At 29.6% G+C, this 10,634-nt stretch overlaps 1 protein-coding gene across 1 annotated transcript in view; it reads left to right on the top strand.

Moving 5' to 3' along the window:
* The window catches only part of LOC106464415 (protein cappuccino-like), a 67,378-nt gene extending 57,542 nt beyond the window's left edge, over positions 1-9,836 (top strand). The window contains exons 17-22 of the mRNA XM_022392117.1: positions 2,409-2,529; positions 3,955-4,047; positions 5,009-5,060; positions 6,628-6,777; positions 7,047-7,134; positions 7,770-9,836. Coding sequence (XP_022247825.1) covers positions 2,409-2,529; positions 3,955-4,047; positions 5,009-5,060; positions 6,628-6,777; positions 7,047-7,134; positions 7,770-7,826 — 561 coding nt within the window. The 3' untranslated portion in view covers positions 7,827-9,836. The remainder of the gene's footprint in view (positions 1-2,408; positions 2,530-3,954; positions 4,048-5,008; positions 5,061-6,627; positions 6,778-7,046; positions 7,135-7,769) is intronic.
* Positions 9,837-10,634: the final 798 nt, after the last annotated feature.

Raw genomic sequence — 10,634 nt, 5'->3', positions numbered from 1 at the left:
AAGTTTCAAACAGTTTCATCCACTAGTTTTATTGTTGGAATGAAATATAGCAACACTTGCTTTGGCTACTCTAAAAGTTAGTAGCCAGTGGTCATCGGGTTAAGTACATGCTTATAACCAATAAAAAGAGCACATTCCAAACTATATGAAGCTGACAGTCATTTGTAATTGGCTTGAAGAGGAAAGCTAGAGGTTTACTAGAAATGTTGAAGTCTGTTTATTAAGTCACTGCTCTGAAGAGAAATGAGATTTTTTAACCCTCATGTAGCTTAGTTAGAAAGTTACTTACATTACAGTGGTTTTATGCATATCAGTATAGTAATTTGATAATTTTTTGGTTTTCTACAATGCATTTTTGAAATTCAAAAAAAAATTGATTTGTCTTCCCCTCCACTTGAGAAAATCTACAAGGTTTGCAACATACAATGCACAAGTGTAAATCAATTTTATAACATTGTAAGTACTAGAAATCATTGTTTTTTTTATATATTTTTTATTTATTGTGCTATGTTTTAAGAAGATTAACTAAAATTTAAACATTTATGAGTAAATAATAATAATAATCTATATACATGTTAATAAGCACTTACACACTTTGTACATCTATACTCCCAAATTCCAACCACCTTGGTAGAATAACTAACATCCAAATACCTACCAAGTTTATTGGATTGGCCCATACTTTGTACAGAGTTGTATCATAAACATTTTCTTGCACTTTTATTACTTTAGACAATTCTTCTTACAACTACTGTACTGTAAACAAGCCAATAAATCCTCTCTCACTGTGTTCTTGGAGTCAGAATCATGATAAACTCTGTGGGGATTGTCAGCTTATTCTACCTCATATGCTTGTTTGTTTTTGACAGTGTCATGGAAATAGTCTAATGGAAGAAGCGGTGATTCATTCCTTTATGTTTGGCAGGTTTTTACTTTGGCTGTTAACAGTAAAATAATCATGGGAAATAGATGTGAAAAGGTTATAATAGAAACTCCAAGGAGAAGTACCTTGGAATTTCATGGTCAATTCTAAAAAGGATAGAACAGTACTACTCCTTTTGTTTTGCATTTATGGTGGTTATGAGTTCAGCCAAATTGAATGAATATGTATAGAGTTAGGGAAGAGAAAATAACAGATGAAATATAAAGTTTTAGTAAAAAGAAGAATGATTGGTATTTATATGAGAGGCTTTAAGATTATGCAAATGAAATTTGATAATTTTCAAGTGAAGAAAAGTATTTTTTATTTTTAAAGTTATTGTATAGAAACTCTGATGATCACTTTGGGTCACATGGTTGGTGTAATGCACTGAGGCAATAGCAAAAGGGTTAAGTAAATAAAAAATCATTTAGTGTACTAGTACCATTAGTATACAAATTAGGCTTAAGTTTCATCAGCAACCAACATCTATGAAACAATAGGTCACAGGTGAGCGATATACTTCTGTTTTTCATGTATAATCTTTATTTATTATTATAATATGTAAAAATTAGAAACTTATTAGGTTAAATTAGGTAAGATAATGAAAAAATTCATCATATGGTCACGAACAGCTTGTGTGTTATGTCATTCAGTACAGTAACGCAGGGTGATTTACAACTTGGCAGGAGTATTAGTTAGACATGGGTCAAGGGGCAATAAAAAAAATAAGATTAAATATAAACAGATGTATACTTTTACAAGCATATAGTTTAAAGCTATATTAAGCTATATAGTTTAAATAATTGTTTTATAATGCAATTTGCAGTCATTCTAGAAAGAAAAAAGTAATTTATATTTATTTTCTTATTTTTATGGTAGTTACAAAGTCAATCAAATGAAATAAATGTGTATAGAGTTATGGTAGAGAAAATAACAGGTAAAATATAAAGTTTTACTGAAAAAAATACATTTGGTATTTATTTAAGAGGTTTTGGAGATTATGAAAGTGAAATTTGACTTTTCAGAGGAAGAAAAGTATTTTAAATCTTAACATATAAACAATAGTCTTAACAGAATATACTTTAGATCAGATACCAGCCCAGATTCTCATGTCCTCTATGTATATTTGTTGTGGTAACTGGATTTCATCATAAACATATAAAATAGTCTGAACAGAATATACTATAGATCAGATACCAGCCCAGATTTTTATGCCCTCTATGTGTATTTGTTGTGGTAACTGGATTTCATCATAAACATATAAAACATAATCCTAACAGAATATACTTTAGATCAATAATGGCTGGAGACGGCTTGAATGGGTAATGAAGAAAAACTTTAATATAACAGCAAATGTACAACGTTTTGACAAGGTTTTATCATCATCAGATCTATAAATTGTATTTTTATAATTGTGGACTTTCTTATTGTTTGATTTCACATTTAATATTACAGTTAATATTTTCTATTAATTTTGTGTGTTTAGGATGTAGGAGCTGACAAAGCCACATTTCCTCTTCCTGAACCCAGTGATGTTGAAAGGGCTGGAAACATCAACTTTGAGGACTTGTCATCAGATATTGAGAAACTGAAAACCCAGATATCAAGTTAGTTACAATAATATTTGGATAAATGGTATAAACAAATTAAAATTAATGCCTTTTTAGCCAAATTGTATAGTCAACATTACAGCTGAATTCTTGATTTGGTTACTTTTAAATTTTGCTACTGTAAAATTTTCCAGTAATACATGCATAAAACAGAAGTTAGCTGCTAGTAAGTGCTTAATGTTATACTAAAAAGAAGAATTGGCTGATAATTGTCCAAATGCTTTTGTGACTAGAAATGTATGCTTCAACCCAAAAATGAACTGTGCGAGTTTATTCAGCACTTCAATGTTTAAAAAATAATTTTTTCATTGTTGAAAATGTATGAACTTTTTGGACTTGTATTGCTGGTCTTCTCTTCTCAATGATGTGTGGTTCATGAATTCATAAACATTATTTAATGACATGATAATTAGAAATGCCTTTGCCAAGAAACTGTAACAAAAGTATCAGAATGCCAGTCATGAACTTGTTTATTTACAGTATGTAGCTGAGCTTGTTTGGAATCATTCTATAAACAAGAAAGTAAAGACTGTTCTTCTTCCCCTTTTTTCATTTGTCTTAAGGCTCAAGAAAGATTAAGATTAGCTTCATCATTATCTTTTTGTTTATTACTTGAAGTTCATAGAACCTACTGGCAAGCAGATCATGTTGCTGATTTATTGTTATTACTAGATAAGGTCATTTTATTGTCATCTCCTTCCTTATCACTATTAATTACTATTAAATAAGGCCATGTTATTGTTCTATTATCATCTCCTTCATTACCAATGTTATTTACGATTAAACAAAGTCATGTTACTGTTTTATTGTCATCTCCTTCATTACCAATGTTAGTTATGATTAAACAAAATCATGTTACTGTTTTATTATCATCTCCTTCATTACCAATGTTAATTACAATTAAGCAAAGTCATGTTATTGTTTTATTGTTATCTCCTTCACTATCATAAATGAATAATATTGGTTTTTGCTACTTGCCCTAATTCAGACTTGTAGATGACTTAAATATAATTGATAATCATTATTATTTAGCAATTATTGTTCATTAAACTGATGATATAAATAGCATCTCAATCACAACTGTGTCTATTATATCCCAGTCAGCCTGATAAGCCCATGGGTAAAAGGGCTTGTCAGCACTGGATATGCCAGTTGTAGTGTGGTTGACATATTATTATGTATTCTTCTTTGGTTTCACTCATACCTTCTTAGAATTGCTATTACCAAATAAGGTTTTTGTTGTTGTTTTATCTCCTTCATTATCATTGTTATTATTTGAGTGGTTTTGTAAAGAGAAAAAGTTTCCCTAAGAACTAGATTAAAATTTACTGATATAAAAAAAACAAAACAGGTTTAAATGTATGTATTTTGATAAGAAACATTTTCAGAAGCATGAGAAAGCACTTTTCATATAAACACTAGGCTGTGAGCAGAAGATGCAAAAGGTTTTGGAATTTTCTGGTGAAGAACAACAACAACCTTTCAAAGATCGCATGAGTGAATTCTTAAAAAAAGGTAACAATTCTGTTGACTCGGCTTAATCACAAACGGGTAATTAGTATGAAATTTTTGTCAAATTAACTCTGCAGGTTTATTTTTCTGTGTATGCACATTATTGTCTGAACATTGGTATTGTGTTGTAAAACTGCTATTTAATGTTTTCAATAAGAAAAATAAATATGGTTATGAGCTAGAGGAGTTTTTTTTTTCACCAGGCCAGAGCACAGGCTGTTCCTCCAATTATGGAGTCCTTTCAGAGAATGTTTTTTGGTGCACTGTCCAAGTTGCATGGCACCATCCCTAATTTTGAACCTGTCAGAAGCAAAACCTACTACGATTTTTTATATTGTATATTATTTATTAATTTGTGGTTTATTTCTCTATTTATTACTATTACATATTTGTTTTTTGACATCAAGTTTCCAGTGTAATCAAGAGAGGATCACACCTTTGATGTATAAAAGTGGTCATTATGACTGCTAATCACTGCTTGACACTGTAGTAACAAAATAAATAAATGCAAACCAAGCATATCATCAACAACATATATATAATTGTAAAAACTAAGCAAATTAGTCTAAATTAATTATTCTGTTGTCTAAATAATATGAAATTAATTAGAATGTTTATAAGAAAATATGAGGAATATTAATATTTTTAACTTCAGTCATTGAGAACAAAAACTAGAAAGTCTTAACTAAATAAGGCAGATGCTTTTTATCTTTTCTTTCAGATTAATATAATTTTATGTATTAATATATATATTTATGAAGACAGTGTTTTGCTAACTGAAGTTCAGGTAAAGAAAAACGTTTGTTTTTGATATTTTTAATTATTTTTTACTTAATCTTTTTAACTGTTTTATTTTTATTTATTTCATAGCTTTATTTAATTACTATTTTGATAATGACAATGAAATGCATTCATATTTATGTAACAAATACCAGTTGTTACAAACATTTTGGTACTTTGTTAGCATATAAAGATCACCAGGAGCAAGAGGAAAACCTGGAAGATTGTAAGACCAAGTAGGTGATTAATGAAGATACGTACAGCAATATTTAATGTAGTTATTGAGATACCACACTGTTTAATATGATTATTGTAGCACTGCATTTTTTAACATTTCACCAAGGTCTTACATTTTTTCACTTCATGATTTTGGTACTACAGTATTTAATATGATTATTAAGGTTCTGCAGTATTTAAATTATTAAGATACTTTGCTGTTTAACATGATTATTTTGATGTGTCACATCTGTATTTGAAAATAAAATTGGACAAAGTTATCTGTTGATGAGATGACATTTGCCGTCTTCTAGAGCTTAATTACAAACTTCAGAATACACAGCTAAGTTTTACTATTTGAATCTGATGTATGAAATTTGTAAGTATGCACTCAACATTTAATTTCATAACTTCAAGATTTATGTTCATGAAGTCAATTCATTGAGTTAAACCTGTATGGTATTTGAATGTACCATACCTCTATTTATCTTCAAATAATATTATATTATTTATTTTGAATTTATTCTTTCTTCTTTATATGTCCAGATTTCACTTAACACTTGGTCAAGAAAAACATTATGTTGATTTAGTTCTAAGCTACATTTGTTCTCTTGTTATTCTCAAAGTTGATAATACCTGTTCCAACTGGAGAGGATATTACTCAATATTGCATGTTGTTTAAGGATGTTAACAGCAGTGTCCTTCAGTGGTTATTGAGATGATATCTAGAGGTTATGGGTCCTACCGATGTTGTAATAATAATGACCACTCAGGTGGATAGCAGTGTTTACCATGGGTAAATGCACCGTTTGTAGCATGCTAAGGAATGTTACATATGGTGAGTGTGGTCTAGAATATCATTTGAATTAGTCTAGTCTGGAACTAAATCAGAGAAAGTTAATCATTGAAGGTATCCAGATACAGCTACAGTTAACTAAAAAAAATATACACACTGTGTTTGTAATTAGTGTCTTAATAAAGGTTGTGCTTTTCATATTATACTTTCTGTACAGTCTTGTTACTTTATTTTACATCAACTCAGTCAGTAAGAGATTTGGTATTACTCTTTAATCAATATCTTGAGCAAATCTCCTGTTATTTGGTGAACCTATCTGGTACAGCACAAAGGTTAATTCAGTTCTATGAAAATAAAAATTTATCTTTGTTGGATAATCAGATTTAGTATGGTTATTTCAACATTCAGGTTTTGAAAGACCAAATTACGAATATGTATACATTTTTCGAGTGTTGGGCCAGGCCTGGCCTTGTGATTAGTATATTGAGGAGACCAGGTTTCAAGATTTGATGCAACTACACATGCCTTGCACTTTCAGCTGTGGGTATATTATAATAGTGACAGTCACTAATGCTATTCACTTTAAAAGAGCTGTATGAAGCTCTTGTGGCAGTTTGTTCTAGTGGTTGGTCAATAGTTCAAAATTGTAGATACATATTCCTGAACCCTAGAGTTCTGTCCTCTCCTTACAGTTTAGTCATATGTGCATCAGGTACAATTCAGGTTATGAATTGAGTTACTTATTTTTAATATAATGCTTGATAGTTTGATGTATTTTAATTTCCCTTAAGATTTATAGAGTTGAAGACTTTCTTTAAATGGCAACCAAAATCAAAAAATTCTTCTGAATGGCCAAAAGAATTCTTTCAGCCATGGGTTCCATTCACTGGAGACTTTAAAGACATGTGGAAGAAAGAAATGCAGCATAAAGCAAAACTAGAGTGAGTGAATTTTCATGTTCATAAGCACAAAGGATCCAATGTACTTTTCAGCAGGTAGTTGCAGATAAATTAATATTTTTCAAATTTCTTTCTTTGCTAATTCAGACAATTATTAGAATATGCTACTCAATGTAAAGAATATTAATTTAAAACAGATTAGTATCTGTACTTATAAGCTTGAAATCTGATTATTTTAGTTCTTATTTTGAAAACTTGCAATCATGATCAACTGAGTAGACTAAATATTTAATCCTCTTTCTTTTCACCAGACTACAACAAGCAAGACAGAAAGTAAAGGAAATGAAAGAAGAGAGAAAAGCTAAAGTAAATAAAATGAAACATACTCCAACTGGTTTGGTAATTAGTTTTTAAATATATTTGTGTTTTGTACCTTTATTAACTTACATTAGGATTTTTCAAGTTCACTAGGTAACTTATCTTTAAAAGTTCTACATTCTTTATCTTTATTGATCAATATTGTAGAATTCATCAAGTTTACTACATGGCTTATTTTGAAATCTTGCCCACTTTCTGTATTAATTGATCAATTCTGTATGAAGGATTTCTCAAGTTCACTAGCTAGCTTGTGTATCCTCTATTTTAATTGATCAAGACTGGGACTTGTGAAACTTACTAAGATGGCTTGTGTATTTTGTATCTTAATTGATCAGTACGATTTGTCAAATTCACTATATGGCTTATTTATTTTGTCTCTTAATTGATCAACAATAGGATTTGTCAGGTTTATTAAGTTGCTTGTGTATTTCGTATCTTAATTGATAAACATTGGGAGTTGTCAAGTTCACTATGTGGCTTATGTATTTTGTATCTTATCTGATTAAATATACTTATTTATAAAATATTGATGTTCAATGCAAAAACTCTTTTATTTGAATGGTCGTACTACTCATATTTCTAACTTCCAAAACATGACCATTTCAGTAATGAAAAAATGTTACTAAGAAATTTAAAATGTGTAATCTTTTTTCTAGAAAGCCAAACTTGCCAAGAAAGGAATGATTCTGAAGGAAACAAATTCTGATACTTGAGAAATGTTGATGTTACAAGCTGCATTTTTTAATCTTTGCCATATTTCAAAGCTACATACATGAAGTTTTCCATTCAGATGGCCAGAAATCAATGCTGTGATTTACAAGATTTTTAGCAAAGGATTTTATTGTATGAAAATGAGGATAGTGATAAGCAGATTTTTGTGGTAGTTTATGATGTTAGTGGAGTCAACAGACAAATAAATTATTTTGTGAAACATGCTGTGTCAAAGTATAATTCATCAATTTCTTAAGAAAAATCAAATAACATGAAGACCACTGAACTTACAGAAGAGTTTGTGTCTCTTTGACAGAAACAATGATATTATGTGTTAAATAAACTTAGCAAAGTATAAACTGGGCTTAGACCACAAGATCTGAAGTAATAACTTTTTTAAGTAGAAGATTATGCTAATCTGGCTAGGGTTTTATGGTCAGAATCATAGTTTGAAAATGTTTCTGGTTATGTAGTAGATAATTAAGGGTTTTTCCTGTTCTTGGCTTGAGGAACCTCTAACAGCATTACTTGAAGATGTTAACAGAATTTCATCATATGTTGTAGTCTAAGTATGTTTAATATTCAACTAAGTATAATAAACATAAGTATGTCACACAGACCGAAATCTGTGATGAGTGTAATAAGCTGGTACTAATTAGTCTTTTTGGTGTTCAATATTTCCAAATGTTGCTTGTAATATATACTGTACCTCTGTTTTGGATCAAAAGTGGTGAAATTTTGCTTCAAACCTTTATGTATGGTTTAAAGTGTGAAAATATTCAGTAGTATTTGACAAGCACAGCTATGGAGATTTTACATTAAGAAGGCTTGATAGTTTCTTATCCATTTCTGCTGCAGAATAGATTAGTTTTAAATAATTGCTGCTCAAAAGATCAATGTTAGAAATCACTATCTGTGCAAATAGTATCTTTATCAATAAACAAACAACGGTATGTGACATACTCTTTCCTATTATGAGTGATGATATCTGTTTTCAAAATACAAATAAATAGCTAAAGCCAGATATTTCAAAACATTAATCTTCTTGTGTACATAACACCTAGCTTTTTTCACCTAAATGTGTTGTAAAAAATTGTATGAATTGTGGCAGAACAACAATTATGAGTAAAAAGGTATTGTTTTTTTAATTAGTAGTTACCAAACGCTTATACATTGGAAGTATTCTATCCTGTTAAAATTAAACACCTATGCTATATAAGGTATCTTGAAATAAGTATGAGAGTTCTTTCTGCAGGGGTTCAGAAGCCTGCTTTAAATTATTAGTCGTTGTGATATGTTAGAGGTTATTAGTATTTAAAATTTTGAGCCACTTCAACATCCATATTTATAATAATTTATAATAATCATTTGATTTGTTATGTATTTTCTGAAAATGTGGAAGAGGATTTAATGCTGTTTTTTAAATGTGTGTCATTATTATAGTTACTTTAAACTGATAATTTGAAGCATTTTATTGCCAACGAACTTCATTAAATGAAATAGTTAAAAATGTGCTACCTAAACCAGTCTCATTTTACCAGTTTTACCTTGAAGCACAACAGTAAAATTCAAGATACAAGTTTTTATAATATGGTTGCATTATGTATGGAAGACAAACCAACGATGACCATGTTGGTTTTCTAAAGGAAATTAAGTCTCCGTATTAATGATTTTTCTAAATATTGAATTGATTTTCACTCATTTTAAACGTTTTTAATGGTTTATGTTTATATTTTAGAACATGGCTATATAATAATGTGAACAAACTAATTTTTTGTCGTGCTTTTGATAAAACGTTAGTTTGTTTTAGCCAAGTACTAAATTAAATCAATGGAATACTTCTGCTATTCTCTGTATCTCTCTTCTAATGAGTTGTGTTCATTTACGTGACTTATTGAAAAGTTAAAAATAGAATTAACAATCTGGTATAATAGTAATAAAATATTTTATTTATGAACAGTGTTGTTATGAAGTATAACTTGTGATGGAAATAAAAGTTTTTTAACCTTTCATTTTTGTTGTCATTGGAGTTTTTTGCAAAGAATATTTTAAAACCCTTCAGCCGCGAAAGAGTAGGATATTTTACTAAAAAATTTGGTGAAACATATAATCGAAAAAGCGCAATAGTAATTACTAGTAAACAGTTTAGCTACATTAGTTGAGCTGATTTCAACGCAACTTTCAAATTTTCAATCTGATACCAAGAAGCATGGAAACAGTAGTAACTGGCAGAGTATGTGATGAACACAAAAAACGAAAGAAAGAAACATGCCATATTTGCCATGTTTGTTGCTTTTGTGATCCATTATCCTCATGCACTGTACATACCTACGATCCATATTAACTACAAAAGAAAGCGTAAAAGTAGTCGGTTGTTAAATCAGTAATAAAAATTAATAAAAGGCGCGGCACATCCGGGCCGAATTCTTCGCGGCACGGGGATTAAATGAAAGTGTCATAACTAAATTAATTTTACATGGAATCATAGATATTGAAAAATAAAAAGTAAATCTGTTTCAAATAGAAAAATATTCCACCAAAAACACACACGCATATATATATATATATATATATATATTTAAAGAGCCCAATTTTTCATAAAATTGGTAACAAATGGCAAGAGAAGCACAAAGATTGAATAAGTTGCGAAACTTAAATAGGAATTTTCTGGTAGAAAGAATACAGAGAAGTATGAGTTTTGGCTACGTTTGGTAGAATCCTTTCAACAATTAATCTCAAATAAAAAGGCTTAGCTTATACAACGACAAATTATAAACCTAGACAAAAGCTGGTCCAATAATTTAAATTAT

Source organism: Limulus polyphemus, unplaced genomic scaffold (assembly GCF_000517525.1).
Source record: "Limulus polyphemus unplaced genomic scaffold, Limulus_polyphemus-2.1.2 Scaffold1643, whole genome shotgun sequence".
Taxonomy (NCBI): domain Eukaryota; kingdom Metazoa; phylum Arthropoda; class Merostomata; order Xiphosura; family Limulidae; genus Limulus; species Limulus polyphemus.
The sequence above is the reverse complement of the archived record's forward strand: the minus strand, read 5'-3'. Positions and strand labels throughout refer to the sequence as shown.